Source organism: Silurus aristotelis (assembly GCF_946808225.1).
Source record: "Silurus aristotelis genome assembly, chromosome: 7".
NCBI classification, from domain to species: domain Eukaryota; kingdom Metazoa; phylum Chordata; class Actinopteri; order Siluriformes; family Siluridae; genus Silurus; species Silurus aristotelis.
In genome coordinates this window covers 29,095,397-29,111,957 of record NC_139580.1, presented here as the reverse complement: position 1 = coordinate 29,111,957, position 16,561 = coordinate 29,095,397, and the positions used below count along the sequence as shown (strand labels likewise).

The 16,561-nt window shown below is 39.4% G+C and overlaps 1 protein-coding gene and 1 long non-coding RNA gene across 6 annotated transcripts in view; one reads left to right on the top strand and one right to left on the bottom strand.

Annotated features, from left to right (window-relative positions):
• Window positions 1–16,561, top strand: part of LOC310728598 (tyrosine-protein phosphatase non-receptor type 12-like) — a 65,401-nt gene that overhangs the window by 37,666 nt on the left and 11,174 nt on the right. Inside the window, exons 12-17 of one of the 5 annotated variants that reach the window (XR_014534291.1) lie at window positions 197–282; window positions 7,850–8,583; window positions 10,013–10,062; window positions 12,951–13,022; window positions 15,791–15,852; window positions 15,933–15,966. Coding sequence is in view for 3 of the 5 variants with exons in the window: in XM_083546294.1 (XP_083402420.1) it covers window positions 197–282; window positions 7,850–8,583; window positions 10,013–10,062; window positions 12,951–13,137; window positions 15,791–15,852; window positions 15,933–15,966 (1,153 nt within the window). In the remaining 2 variants the exon portion in view is untranslated. Of the gene's footprint in view, window positions 1–196; window positions 283–7,849; window positions 8,584–10,012; window positions 10,063–12,950; window positions 13,138–15,790; window positions 15,853–15,932; window positions 15,967–16,561 lie in introns of those variants that run through there. The other 4 variants (XM_083546294.1, XR_014534292.1, XM_083546295.1 and 1 more) reach the window with 4 other exon arrangements.
• On the bottom strand, window positions 9,996–12,400 carry LOC310728753. Its single transcript, XR_014534324.1, has 2 exons — window positions 10,900–12,400; window positions 9,996–10,836 (listed from the first exon to the last, which is right to left on the bottom strand). It is a non-coding gene; the product is annotated as an uncharacterized lncRNA (long non-coding RNA).

Here is a 16,561-nt window from a genome sequence, read left to right as displayed (position 1 = left end):
TTGGTTGCAGAAGCGTCCACGCTGGCACCAGTAAAGGGCACTAGCAGTTTTTCACGGCTCTCTCCAGATCGCAGCCGTGGATGTTTTTATTCCACTTCAATGCTCCTCCATAGGGTTTACTCACCTCAGAACGGACGTAGTCGTCTTAATCACGTTATCTGACCGTGTGGCTGTCGTGTGTGTCTCTCTCGCCCAGGATGAAGGCAGTCCGGAAAAACCCAGCCAGAATTCAGATGAAGACCAGTGGGACACGCCTCCACCCAAACCACCACGGATTCGCAGGTAACGCTCTCCCACAGCACGCCTCCACACGTTAAAACATCATGGAACAGAAGGTGTTGTGGTTGTTAGGATGGAGCATGTACAGTGGGGAAAATAAGTATTTGAACACCCTGCTATTTTGCAAGTTCTCCCACTTAGAAATCATGAAGGGGGCTGAAATTGTCATCGTAGGTGCATGTCCACTGTGAGAGACATAATCTAAAAAAAAAAATTCAGAAATCACAATGTATGATTTTTTAACTATTTATTTGTATGATACAGCTGCAAATAAGTATTTGAACACCTGAGAAAGTCAATGTTAATATTTGGTACAGTAGCCTTTGTTTGCAATTACAGAGGTCAAACGTTTCCTGTAGTTTTTCACCAGGTTTGCACACACTGCAGGAGGGATTTTGGCCCACTCCTCCACACAGATCTTCTCTAGATCAGTCAAGTTTCTGGCCTGTCGCTGAGAAACACGGAGTTTGAGCACCCTCCAAAGATTCTCTATTGGGTTTAGGTCTGGAGACTGGCTAGGCCATGCCAGAACCTTGATATGCTTCTTACAGAGCCACTCCTTGGTTATCCTGGCTGTGTGCTTCGGGTCATTGTCATGTTGGAAGACCCAGCCTTGACCCATCTTCAATGCTCTAACTGAGGGAAGGAGGTTGTTCCCCAAAATCTCGCAATACATGGCCCCGGTCATCCTCTCCTTAATACAGTGCAGTCGCCCTGTCCCATGTGCAGAAAAACACCCCCAAAGCATGATGCTACCACCCCCATGCTTCACAGTAGGGATGGTGTTCTTGGGATGGTACTCATCATTCTTCTTCCTCCAAACACGTTTAGTGGAATTATGACCCTAAAGTTCTATTTTGGTCTCATCTGACCACATGACTTTCTCCCATGACTCCTCTGGATCATCCAAATGGTCACTGGCAAACTTAAGACGTGCCTGGACATGTGCTGGTTTAAGCAGGGGAACCTTCCGTGCCATGCATGATTTCAAACCATGACGTCTTAGTGTATTACCAACAGTAACCTTGGAAACGGTGGTCCTAGCACTTTTCAGGTCATTGACCAGCTCCTCCCGTGTAGTTCTGGGCTGATTTCTCACCTTCCTTAGGATCATTGAGACCCCACGAGGTGAGATCTTGCATGGAGCCCCAGTCCGAGGGAGACTGACAGTCATGTTTAGCTTCTTCCATTTTCCAATGATTGCTCCAACAGTGGACCTTTTTTCACCAAGCTGCTTGGCAATTTCCCCGTAGCCCTTTCCAGCCTTGTGGAGGTGTATAATTTTATCTCTAGTGTCTTTGGACAGCTCCTTGGTCTTGGCCATGTTAGTAGTTGGATTCTTACTGATTGTATGGGGTGGACAGGTGTCTTTATGCAGCTAACGACCTCAAACAGGTGCATCTAATTTAGGATAATAAATGTAGTGGAGGTGGACATTTAAACAGGTCTTTGAGGGTCAGAATTCTAGCTGATAGGCAGGTGTTCAAATACTTATTTGCAGCTGTATCATACAAATAAATAGTTTCAAAATCATATATTGTGATTTCTGGATTTTTTTTTTTAGATTATGTCTCTCACAGTGGACATGCACCTACGATGACAATTTCAGACCCCTCCATGATTTCTAAGTGAGAGAACTTGCAAAATAGGAGGGTGTTCAAATACTTATTTTTCTCACTGTATGTGGCTTCTGGTGCTTTTGTGGGGTGTGTGGAGGTGTGTGGGGGTGGAGAGTGCTTGTGTCTGTTCTCATCATTTCTGGACTCAGTTCTAGAGGTTTTACCGATGCTGATAGCTACGTTGGATACTGGTAAAACTATTGCTTCTTGCCGATAACCAATAGTTTTTCAAATGAAAACTGAATAAAAAACAAACACTCTGTAAAATAGTATTCATCTTTATTACAAAAAATAAAATGTTATGAATCAAGAACATGTGCTAATTGAAATAAATATGAATGTTAATCAAAATACTTTATTGATCCAATAGGGAAATTGTTTGGTTGTAGTTAAAGTAAAATAAATAAAAAAAATGTAAAAAAAAATACAAAATCAGTGAAACAAATGGCAGAAAAGACAGACTACAATACAAGTTATTGCACATGTAACATTATTATTATTATTATTATTATTATTATTGCACATAATTTCCCAAGATATTAACATTTTATAAGTGTAGCATGAAAATCTATAACTATATTGTCTATATCTATATCATGGGCAGAGATATTTTAAAATACTCAGGTAAAAGTGGAAGTTGTGACTACACTTTTTCACTCAAGTTAAAGAAGTTTGGGCTCTGACATGTACTTATACTTGTACATGTACTTTACTTTTACTTATGTAAAAAGTAGCCACTACTACGACCTGTTTTAATGTCACGCTGGTAACTGGACCCCACATCATATTAATATTAGGGCTGTAAATCGAATTACAGTATTTAATCGCTCATTTCTATCTGTTCTAAATGTACCATATATTAATAAATCATGTTTTAATACTTTAATTAACATGAACAAATATTGATGCTTTATTATGATTAAATATTATTATTATTATTAGTGAAACCAAACTCGACATAGAGCATAAAGACAAAATATTCTTGTGATTGTTTTAAATTAATTATGATGTTTTAATTTACGTAAATCATCAGGACACCAAAGGGAACTTTTGCTACGTTTCCACACGGACGGTTAATGAGGTGATATCGGAGAAACTATACCTCTTCTAACTTTCATACCGATTATATAATATCAGAGAATATTTGTTTTCGATGTGAATTGGTTTATGTAAAAGACATTTTGAGTTTTCTATACATATGTATTATGTCTGTGTGGCTCTTATTTACTGAGATTAATAAGAGTCTTATTTATGCGTTTGTGAAGGGAGATGGCAGAGAGCGCCCCCTGCCTGTTTTCTTTATTTCACAAAAGCACAGTGTTTTGTTGTTATGAGTGTGTACAAATAAACGTAGACCCTTTATGGATTTAAATGATGTATTGCTCTTATCTGTACAATCAATAAAAGATGAAAATATGGCATTAATGGGGAAATTTCGGCATTATGAGGATCAAAATGCCTCGCCACGTTTGTCGACCCACAGAGGGTTAATTGTGTGAATCATGGCAGATTTTGGAGTTTTGATTTGAGACATGCCGCATCAGTTTCAGTAGAGTTTATTTATTTATTTTATATCTGAAGGGGCGTCATTATTAAATGTATGTAGGTTTTAATTTTGCCTCCTTTATATAGAGTTATTTATTTATGTATTTATATTTTTAATAAAAATATTCAAACAGAAATGCGCGCTGCATTGATAGCGTGCTAATACATTTTTGTGCCATTAAAATGAATTTGCGTTTGAATTTTGACAGCCCTAATAAATAAATATATATAAATACAAAACGAATTTCTAATTTTGTTACCTAATTAATGTATCCAGGCTAAACATCCACCATATAGAACACAAACAGAGAAAAGATGATCAGGAAAGTCTCTGTTCTCAGTCATGTTTACATCACTGACTCCCTCTGTCTCATCCATGTTACCCCCAGACTTCTTGTTGCCTTCTGCCACACTCGTTGTTTGTAAACTAGCCTACATCTGTGGTGTGTGAGAGCCAGGAAATGATACACCAGTGGTAGGTTGAAAAAGCCATGCAATGACAGGAAATATGTTGATGGGCTAAAATCAGCTCGCAATGAGAAGAAAAATATTGACGTTTCAACAAATTCATAGATTAAAACTAAAATAACGAGGCTGGTTTTAAAATGTAAGAAGTAGAAAGTACAGATATTTGTGTAAATATTTAATGAGTGAATGTAAAAAGTATGTAATGTAAAAATAAATAAACTTTCTTTTCGGCTTCTCCCGTTAGGGGTCGCCACAGCGGATCCTCCGCACGTTTTGATTTGGCACATGTTTTACGCTGGATGCCCTTCCTAACGCAACCCTCTCCAATTTATCCGGGCTTGGGACCCGCACTAAGAGTGGCTGGGGATGGTTCCCTGACCGGGAATCGAACCCGGGTCGCAGCGGAGGGAGCGCTGCATCTTAACCACTAGACCACCAGGGGACCTATGTAATGTAAAAATAAATACTGATGTAAAATACTGATACCAGAAAAATCAACTTAAGTACAGTAATGAAGTATTTGTACATTATTTGTACACACCTCCAATCGTGGACCAGCTGTTTAATACTCAGAGGGAGGAGTTCTATACATTGATTAATGTATTTACTATATAAATAAATATTGAGGAAAATTAGACATGCATTTAAACTTCAACAAAAAGTTACACACTGAATATTTAAAAACTGTTCTATCCAAAACGAATAAACAAAAAAAGACAAATGATTAAACAGCACGTAGCTTTAGTGATTCGCCTCTAGAGGCCGCTTTCGTACTATATAAAGCAACCCGGAAAAAATATCTGTATAGATTGTCGCTGAAGGTTCCAAACGACTGACAAAACCACAATCACCTGATCAGTCGACCTCTAGACAATGGTCCCTGTTTCATACAGGTTTAATTTCATGCATATGGGTGGATATGATGCATATGAGTGGTGTGTGTATGTGGGTTTGCATAATCATAAATAAAAAATTCATGTTGTAGCACAAAATATATAAGTGAAACTTTGCCGTGGGTGATTGTTGTTCCTGCTGTGAAGTGAAAGGAGAGCAGTGCTGAACTCGATTTGTGCATCGGCATAAAAGTTACAACGTCAATAAAAAAAGTGTGCAGCGGATAAAAGCGGCCATTTGTATCTCGATGCATCATTTTGAACATATTTGCATAGGTAAAAAAAAAATACTTGTATAATTTTTAAAGTCACCAATAATTTGTTAACAATATTCGATATGTAGATTTATTTATTTTTATTCGCTAAACTGTTTCTCGAGTTCGTTCTTGCAGCACTACTTCTGCTACGTGAATATGACTTATCCCAACACTACGGAGAACAAGGCGTCCTGAGGGTTACATAGAATACAGATTAACATGGCAGAGGTAGAGCTGCATGTTCGAGGCGTGTTTGTGAAAGGGCCGTACATTAGAAGTTGTAATTAAATTGATTTGCTGTCGGTCTATAACCATATTAAATTGAATAGCATCATATATTTTTCAATGCATTCCCCAAGTACACACTGTTTATAGAGCTTGTATGTATGTGGTCTGTGTGTGTGTTTAATATTTTACCTCTGCCGGTAAGATGAGAGACAAAAACAGACTGGGAAATTGCCTTCGGATGCCTGTGAACTCTCAGATGGACAGTTTTAAGGTGCATTCAAATCAGCACATTTGCTGCTTCACATTTTTATTTTTTATTGCTGAGCCTTTAAAACAAAGATCCGTTTCGTTGAATCGCATATGTGGCAGGAGTTTGCGCCTTGCTTAGGGTTCATGACCACATCCTCTCGCTCTCAGGCTGCGAGGGAGATTACGCTCTTAACCTCAGTCATCACAGGCATCGGTATTATCTCAGAGGATTTCACATGCAAAACTTTCTCTCTACTGAATTCAGCATCGTGTGTGATTTAACTGATGTGTGTCCATTTTCAGAGTAGTGGTTCATATTCAAAAAATATTCCCTATTACATTTTGGGTATTAATATTAGAACTTGTAGAATGCTGAACTAAAAATTATAGAATGCATCTTATATATATATATATATATATATATATATATATATATATATATATATATATATATATATATATATATATATATATATATATATATATATACTGAAGCTCTAAGTATCAGCCACTATCCATACTGTCTTATAGTGTGTACTCTAATAAACCCCCAATTAAACTCTTATGCAAGATTCACTTTTATTGTAAAAAGAATAATTACCTTGTTCAAATGAAGTATAAATATGATCAAATGAATCCTAAATACAAATTTACAAGTCATGACTTCAAGTAAAGGCTTTTATTTTATATTTCCAGTTCCAGTCTTTAACTTTTTTTTAAATTTTTTTTTGCAGTCTAATATCTGCTGTTACAGGGTTTGATTTCTGATGTTTAACAATCTGATGATACGGGGGGCAAATAATTATTTGATCCCCTGCTGATTTTGTAAAATTACCCCCTTAAAAAGAAATGAACAGACTATAATTTGTATGGTAGGTTTATTATAACAAAGAGAAATAATATAAAAATAATCCAGGAAAAAAAGTATATTATATAGAAATTAATTTATACTTGATCAAGTGAAATAAGTATTTGATCTCATGGGGTACGGGTGATTCTGAGAAAGGTGAGGGATCAGCTCAGAATTACACGTGAGGAGCTTGTTAATGATCTCAAGGGAGCCGGGACCACAGTCACCAAGAAAACCACTGCTAACACACTGAGATCCCTCTGCTCAAAAATGCACATGAACAGGCCCATAAACATAAAGTTTGCCATTAAGCACCTGAATGATTCAGAGAAGACTTGGGAGAATGTGATGTGGTCAGATGAGAACAAAATTGAGCTCTTTGGCATCAACATGGAGGAGGAAACATTCTGCTTTGGGGCTGTTTCTCTGATACGGGTACAGGAAGACTTCACCACATGAAGGGGGTCATGCACTGTAGAATCTTGGATGAGAACATCCTGGCCTCAGCCAGAACACTGAAGATAAGTGGTGGAGGGTCTTCCAGCATGACAATGACACGAATCATACGGCCAAGGCAACAAAGTGATGGTTTTGTAGCCCATTCCAGCCTTGTGCAGGTCTACAATCTCATCCCTGACATCCTTTAACAGGTCTTTTGGTCACGCACATGGTGGTGGAGAGGTTTGAATGGAAGGGGTTTATTCTTTGACTTGTGTCTTTTATACACGAGTTGATATTAGGAGTTCTTTCTTAGAGGTTCAGGATTAATTTTGGGTCTGTGGGAATCAGAATTCTTGCTAATATGGTACAGGATCACTTACGTTACAGGATCTGATATCTAATGTTACATGATCTGATATCTGATGCTACAGGATATCTGATGTTACAGGATCTGATATCTGATGGTACAGGATCTGATATCTGATGTTATGTTATGATATACTACAGGATATCTGATGTTACAGGATCTGATATCTGATGTTATGTTATGATATACTACAGGATATCTGATGTTACAGGATCTTATATCTGATGGCATTGTATATCTGCTTCAAATGGACATTTGGTGTAACCCAGATAAGGATGGGTTTCCTCTTGAGTCTGGTTCCTCTCAAGGTTTCTTCCTTATGCCATCTCGGGGAGTTTTTCCTTGCCACAGTTGCTCATCAGGGACAAACATACTTACAAAAAACATATTTACGTTTAATCACCACATTATCTGTGTAAAGCTGCTTTGAGACAATGTTCATTGTTAAAAGCGCAATACAAATAAAAATGAATTTAATTGAATGTCCAATTTCAGTAATGTCTTTATTTCCTTGTATCAGCTTTGTCATGTGCATCAGATCAGTACCATGTCTAATCATTACTCTGTAAAAATGAACACTTGTGCATGAAAGTCTCATATGTGACTGTAGTCTGCCACCTTGTGGTCATTCTTTTTCCTGCTGTTTGTCTTAGTTCTCAGGTCGAGGGCGTAGTTCAAGAGGAAATCCTGCAGGCCCCACAGCCTCGGCCAGTGCCTCCCATCCTGACTCCGTCCCCTCCTTCGGCATTCCCCACGGTCAGCGACGTGCGCCAGGAGAACGACCGTTACCATCCTAAACCCGTGCTGCACCTGCTGGCTTCCGAACACGCACCCGACCTCAATGAGAACTACAGCGGCGGCCCCCAGGGCGCCACCCCACCGCCTGCCTCCATGCCCACGACTTGCCCTCCGGAGTCCAACAAACGCACACCTCTGAGTGTGGAGATTAAGAAAGTGCCCCTGCAAGAAGGACCACGCAGTTTCGAGAGTGGGGGTCAGCTGCAACGGACGCACGCTTTTAAGGTGCGCACCAATAACAGCTTATCGCAAGATTCAGAAAACCCACCCCGTCCCGACCACCTGCCCCTGCGTGCCAACAAGGTGGGCTGGACTCGCTCTGCGAACCCCACGTCCGTCTCCAGCCTGACCCCTGAGGTTCCCGGAGCTCCCCTCAGGACCGCTCTAAGCTTCACAAACCCGCTGCACTCGGACCCAGAACCCGAGGATGGAGAGGAATCCCTGCCCATTCCCCATTCCGCAGATTCCCAGTGTACTGTTTCCATTGCGGCCGGCAAAGTTTCAGCGGCGCCCCACGACGACGGCGTCCCCAGGAAGGTTACCTCAATGTCCTTAGTTGGTGTCTGCTCCAAGGCAGATGCAGATACAGGTATGTCCCGCTGTCCCGTATGTAGTGCTGCCCGCTAACCTTTTTATCATGCGTTTCCTATTTATCTGGGGGTAAAAAGAAGCAGAAGCACCTTGAGCAAAATCTACTGCTTCTAATCCTGTCAATTCCTTGCAATTACCAAACACACATTTTTTGCTCTTTATTATTTTTTTCCTTTCTGTTTTTACATTTTCTGCTCGGAATCACGTTTCGGCTTTTCAAGGCTTGCGCTTGGTTTCTACCTGCTGGTCCTCCGTTTCTCTTTATTTACAAGTTGTAAAGATTACCGGGAAAAAATTGTGTAAAAACCTTACTCATTACAAGTTCAAAGTCAGAAATTTCAATATGATGACTAAATGTTTTTTATTATCTGATTTGAACAGTACTAGAGTATTTGACTTGATATTGAACATAGCTTTAAAGATGCACCAAGACATGGATGGTTGTCAGTGCTGGCTGGCTGCAACCATGTCCTTAATCGACGTGACACACCTGGCATTTAGCAAAATGCTAATTCACCTTCACGTGGAGTCGCTTCATTTGGTGCACAAAAAAAAAAAGACAAATTGCATCTAATAGCCTGTAGATGGCGATATCGCCTCTCCTGCCGAATTAATAAGACAGGTGCAAAATGTAATTGGTAACAGTCATTGTCAATTAAAATATAGTGAAGTAAAAAGTAAATGTATTACATCATTAATGTAGTTGAGTAGAGAGTAAAAGTTACTAATTTCTTATGCAGTTAAACTTAAATGTAGCCAAAAATGACTTAAATACAGTAACGAATTACATTTACTCAAATACTCTGCACCACTGCTTACTTTTGTGTTCATGGCAGCTATAGTGGTGTGGGTGTGTGGGTGTGTGTGTGTGTTTTACACCAAGTCACAGAACAACCCTGAAATGAAGTGGAAGCCAAACACTAAATATTGATCTACCTTTATAACTCTGAACATGCATATGAGATCCTCACCGAAATTTTCCAAATGTAGAAATATTGCCCCTTAAGAAGTTCTAGCTTCTAAAAGGGTTATATACGTTTATCAGATGAATAACAGGAGGTTTAGAAAATATTATGAGATGTACCAGTCTTGCTGGGATCAGCAGCCCGTGTGTGTGTGTGAGAAGTCTGAGGATTTTTCTTTCAGGCAAATATGAAGTAAAATTATAAAGTAAAGTTGGAGCTCTTGCACACTCAGAGGTGAAAGTAATGTACAGTGCTACAGGTGAAGAAGAGTTGAAACTTATTGTCTTATTGTAAACTGTTATCTTCTCAGATATCAAACAATTCCCCAACTCCTCAAAAATGACCTTAGAATGACCAAAATCTTCATAACATCCCTATTATCGCTCCAAAATCCTGGACGAATTCCTTCCTCAGTCCAAAGGATATTTGTTTTTGCCGTAACGTCCTTGTTGTTCTTATCAGATCCAGATGGAGCCATCAGGACCAGACCTGCACCCTCACTCTGGAAACAGGCAAAGTCTCACTAATCCCCCAAGCCTGGTGCTGTGTGTGCATGTGGCGTGTTGTGACTGATCTTAGTCAAGATTGAGGGACGCTGATTAGAATCGCCAGCCATCTGGGATAATTTATTTGTTAAAGAAGAATGAATCATAAAGCATTATAAACTTTAAGAAAGGACACAGGCAGGATAAAGGAAAATACAGGAGACCTATTAATCGTTCTGGTAGTGCATGCACAATATTTTACCTGTTATTCATCAACTCAAGGCCTCAAAAATTTTCCATGTGGGAGTTAAAGAAGGAACAGTGTAGTAATTATTAAGAATGTGTATGATCTTTGAAATAAAAAGGTCAAATCCAGAACCTTGGAGAGCACCCAGGATTGTTCATCTGTACATTAATCTTTAAATCCACCTGAACAATGTTTGTCAGCTCAACCATGTCTAAGACTATCCAGCATGGACAGGCTTCTACTAAAATGTACTTTGTCAGCACAGGTTTTTAAAGTGAGCATTAAAATAACCAAAGAAAATTTAGTTTGCAACTGAGTGAGCGAAGCAAAGAATCCAATATCGATCATTTTACTTCTGAAAATGTGCTACCTCTCTTCCTCCTCAAAAAAGCTTGAGGTCTTTCTAAAAATATCCTAAAAAGTTATTCTCAGAGCTTTATTACTCTTCAAAATACACTGATACACTGATATTATGGTGTTTTTAGAACTGTTCAGACTTGACACTTTTGATAACTATACTGTATATGGACAAAAGTATTGGGACACCTGATTTTCTCAGCCATATGTGTTTCTTCCCTACACAATTGTAAATGGAATTTTTCTTTCATTTAACCTACGAGATCCAAACTTTTCTAACCTGTTGCTCTGACTTTACTAACACACATCCTAATGACTGAATGAATCGCCACAAAAATCAGTTGAAACGTCTTCCCTGAAGAGTGGAGGTGATTATAAGAGCAAAATTATATGGTCAGGTGTCCACAAACTTTTGTCCACATTGTGTATAGGCATGACAGGTGAATAGATTGATGGACAGCTTCTGTATATGTTCCAATGTAGAGAGATGTGTTCCACATGCTTCTCCTCTCCTCCTCAACAAGACTCAAAAGGAGAAATGTGTTGAGGAACGGAGAGCGCTGATGTCATTATTCTCCTCTGATTGGATGAATGGAACTGCAGTACATACCAATGAGCATCTGTTTGCTTTTCCGCTTGCTGTTCACTCATTAGTGTGGAACACGTCGAACCTGTCTTTTTATTTAATTTTATTTCTGGGCTGCTATTTTCTCCATGTGCTCTGCAACTACAAAATCAGAATTCCTCCCTTACGTTAAAAGAAGAGACGTGATCTGTGGAATTCGGAGACGTGATTCGGGCTGATGATGGAGCACGTTGTCTTGCATGTGCTGTGGCTGGTGATGCGTTGAGGGGAAGCAGGTCTTCATCCTCTGTAGCGTGTGATCTGAAACTCTGCTTTTATTCGATCCAGCTTGTCAAGTAGCTAACATGTTTTCTGAGCCAACACCGGGCGTCTTTGAGCTCTAATCTCCGGGGGTGTATCTCTGAGGAAACGTTGCCTGATTTGCGTTATAGGTTTTAAATCCAAATAAGAGTTTTGACATAAACAAACTTTTTTTGGTATGAAGTGGAAATGCAGATTTAAACCTTTCTGAAGGCCAATTTAAGGTTGTTTGTCACATACATATTGCCTACATCATCCACACACTAAAATAGAGTGAAGTAATATAAGTTTGAGTGTAATTATAGTGTCTGTGAAAAAAGTGTGAAAACACCCAGACTTTTATGTGTTTTTGAGAGACACAAACTTGGTAATTTAACGGTATGATTTCCTTTGATCGAACTAATATATATGTGTGTGTGTGTCCAGATCTTCCATTTTCCATTCCAATTGATATTTTCATTGAACAATCCTCCCTTAGCATGAAGAACAGCTTTACACATACTCAACATCTGAACAGTTTCTCCGAACGTTCAGCTGAAACACTTTGCCGTGCCTCAAAGATGTTCTTCTCTAGTTGGAGGTTTCTTGTTCATCTCAGAGCAGTTTAATAGGATTTAGGTACAGTGACTGGGCAGGCCATTAAATGATAGATCAGCGGTCCCCAACCTTTTTTTGCACCACGGACTGGTTTAAGAAGGTAGCGGATGAGGTAAGACATGCGACCGAGGCATCATGACATGCATCAAGAGTGAGTCATAGACAGATGTGGCAGAGAGAATCGGGAAATTTTCCTAAATAAAACATCGTTCAAAATCAGATAATAAATAAAATGTAAATAATGTTATGTATTCTTTCTGTGCGGCCCGGTACCAGTTGACCCAGGGGGTTGGGGACCACTGTGATGGATAACAATCCAGACAACTGTTTGCGCTCTAAATATCGCTTACAGGCTCATCGTCTTGTTTGTCGAAGTCGGTTTTAATGAGCCGCAGTCCAGCCGAAATTGCATGGTGTTGAAGTATGGAACGGGAGCCATGTTGGATTAGGTTTCCATGATGAAGAGATAATCAGTGTTATGCACTTCACCGCTCAATGTTCTAACGTCATAATGTTATACTTGATCGTAAATCCTTATTTGTCATCATTTCTTTAGATTTTGTCATGTGAATAAAAAATTGCTTATCTAGTAAAACAAACTCGACTCAGGCAACGTATTTCTCAGGATACCGAAATTTCATGTCTTGGCGCATGGAATTGTTTTCTCTTGAATGTTACTGAAATGGCCTGTATGTGCATCTGGGCTGGGTTTTGATCTGAGCTGGCCTCCTTTTCCCTGTCGCCAAACGCACTCTCGTGTGCGTGTGTGCGTGTGTGTGTGTGTGAGAGAGAGAGAGCTATCGATAACAGTGATCTTGTGTGCTCCAGACAGTGACCAGAGTGAAGAATCACCTCCCCCTCTTCCTGAAAGAACCCTTGAGTCCTTCTTTTTGGCCACAGGTGCGTCCCAGCCATCTGCTTCCCTGTCCGGCCACACAAGGGCATCAGAAGCAGCCATGGATCCATTTTAACTCATGTTTGTGTTCATGTCAGGGCTTAAAGGGCAGGAAGTGGGGTAAATATTCAAGACTTTTATCAATAGAGTGTTTTCCCATTGCTGTTCTGTGAATGAAGCATTCGTGAACACGTGTATGTGTGTGTGTGTGTGTGTTACCTCGAGCCTTCTGGAATACAATAATGATTCCTATAGAGCAGGTAATGTTCCTGTCTGGTTTAAAGTGTCTATAAAATAAATGTAAAAAATAAGGCTTTTCCTCCTGAAAAAAATGAGGAACGCAAGTGTCCACCTCTTGGTTAGAAGTTCATCAAAGATAATAATGATTTCGACTCATGACAGCAGGTTGGTGACCAACAAGAGGATTTGGTCCACTTTCATTTGGAGACATTTTGAACCCACCCTTATCCAGAACTACTTAGTCATCTCTCTCTTACAAACCCGAGCAGACGATGATTAGCAGCAGGAGATGATTCTTTTCAGTCTCTGATGCTTGGGCCGATGTTTTACACTGCATGGTGATGTGTGACACCACCGTTTCTCACAATTATTGCCTAAACAATATGGTGTTCAGACACGTTTTCCTCGATGTAGTGAAGAATACAATTTATTTTATTATTATAATTTTATCATTATAACTTTATATATCATTATAATTATTGTTTTTTATTACCGTATTTTTCGGACTATAAGCCGCTACTTTTTTCCCAAGTTTTGAACCCCGCGGCTTAAACAACAAAGCGGCTAATATATGGATTTTTCCTGGGTTTTTCCCGAAATCACAAACTTCAAGCCAAAAAACTAAGCGACATAACATTAGACCAATGAAATTTCCGAACGGAAACGAAAAAACGCACCTCACGGGAGAAAAATTTTCACCGGTGGCCACGACGATGACAAAAGATAAACTCCCGAGAGAAATACAGTGCTACCTTGAGCTACGAGTTTAATTCGTTCCGTGGACGAGCTCGTATCTCCATTTGCTCGCACATCAAATCAGTTTTCCATATTAAAAATACTTAAAATGGCATTAATTCGTTCCAACCCTCAAAATGACCCCGTTTTTATGTTTCATGTTATTAAATTGGAAAATACATTTCTAAATAACAAATCTTGTATAAAAACATAATAGAAAGAGTGTGTAAAGATATAATAAGGTTTTATTCAGTGTATTTTCCTTGGAGATGAGACGACTTGAGCTAACGAAAACCCCCCCCGGGGGGGGGGGGGGGGGTGTGAAAGAGGGGTAGAGGCGATAAGCGGCGGCGGAGGGAAAACTTTTTTTTACTATCACTCTTGTACACTACATATCCCTAAACTTAAAAATTTTAACTTTTTCTTCTTTGTTTATATAAATTTTCGTCACAATCTTCGCTTTCTGGCTTCGCTTCGCCATCTAGCTATGGCGTCTCGAGCTCGTACCTCAATTTTTTGCTCGTGTAACAAAGCAAAAAAATCGACCGAGTGACCGCTCGTACCTTGGAAAACTCGTAGGCTAAGGTACCACTGTAGTTGTAAAAGGAAGGAGGAAGACAGTGAACAATGACTTGCTTGGTCGGCTACTGTTTAGATACAAGCCGTTGTAGCGTGTTGAGTCTGGGTGAAGGGAGAGCTCACTAACTCCAGTTACAACAGAAATCATATAAGCACAGACAGGTTTCCAAAACTCATTTTTCTTGGCAACAGCGTTACGGGTTAGTCAAAGAAACTTAGAAATGAGCATCAGAAAATAAAAAGGACATAATCCTCGTCTTGCACACATGCAGTAATAGCGGGAAAATGCAGTGCCAGGCGATTCCCAAAATACCGCTATGCTCTTAACAGAAGCGCAACATATTGCATTTAGTGTCTTTTGTTAAAGCCTGTGTAAAGTTCATTAGTTTCAGTGTAGACGGCTTATAGACTTATAGACAGGTGCGGCTTATTTATGTTAAAAATTAAAATCTTTGTCAAATTCAGTGGGTGCGGCTTATATATGGGTGCGCTTTATAGTCCGGAAATTATGGTATATTTTTTAAATAAACACTTTTTTTTCAATAATTTCATTAGGAACAGTTTTGCTCCTAAATAATTAGAAATAAAACTTCACCATTAAAAAAGAATGATCTCTGGAGTAAATAACTTGTTTTAGATGGTTAATACCTTTTACAGGCAAAAGTTTGTGGACACCTGAGCATAAGATTTCCCTGTTTTTGAGCGTCACATTCCCCACTGAGTCTCTGTTTGCTGTTATAATAAACTTCACTCTTCTGGGTAGATGTTCAACTGGATTTTGTGTAGATTTTTGTGAGATTTAATTCAGCCACAGGAGTGTTCGTGAAGTCAGGTACTGATGTAGGTGAGAAGGTGAGGAAGCCTGGGGTGCAGTCAGTGTTCATTCATTATGTTCAATAGGGTCGAGTGGAGATAGAACAGGAGATCTTTCACATCTAACCAATGAAAGCATTTCCTGATGGAGCTGGCTTTGTTTACTGTGGTACCTGTTCATGTGAAGAAGAAAATGTCATGCTACCTCTCTGTTATGTGTGGATGAACTGGTTTGAAAGAAGTTGTAGTTGGACCCTCATGTGAAAGATGTTCCATGGAGAACCCTGTAACAGATTTCGAATCACTCTCGAAAACTCTGTATTATTTAGACAGGAATTGTACATTGACCTGTTCTTGGTGTATCGTTAGTCAGCTTCTGTGTCTGTTGTTCCCCATCCTTTTCCAGATCCAATAGATGTGCAGGAGCTGAATGAATGTACAGGAGCTTTAGGAGACACTTCCCTCCAGGTGAGCCTACAAGATTTACCATCAATCCTTTTTCTTTTTAATGACATAAAATTAAACATTCCTCTGTTTTCACCTTACAGCAAACACCAGCCACAAAAACTAAACTTCACTCAGGTATGTATAATGTTGCAAAGCACACACAGGAATCTGGGATAGGATTTTTTTGTTTTGTTTTATATAATATATTTATGTTTTCAGACACCAGGTCATTTAGTCCCAATTTGCTCTTATATTTCCTTACACTCTTCTGGAAAGATGTTCCACCAGATTTTGGAGTGTGTTTGTGGTAATTTATGTTGATCAGCCTCAAGGGAGTTAGTAAAGTCAGGTACTGATGTAGGTGAGGAGGCCTGGGGTGCAGTCAGTATTCACATTCATCCCAAAGGTGTTCAGTAGGGATGAGCTCAGAGCTTTATAGCAGGCCACTCAAGATCTTCCTCTCCAAACCATGTTAAGCAGATCTTGATGGAGTTTGCTTTGTGCACAGGGACATTGCCATGCTGGTACAGGTTTGGGTTTTCAAGTTCAAGTGAATGCAAAATTGTATTAAACTGCATCCAAAGACTTTCTATAAAATTGTGTGCCTCTAGTTTTGTGGTAGCAGTTTGGCTAAAAACCACATATGGCAGGAAAGGTCAGGTGTCCTGATACTTTTGTCTATATATAGTGTGTGTGTGTGTGTGTGTGTGTGTGTGTGTGTGTGTGTGTG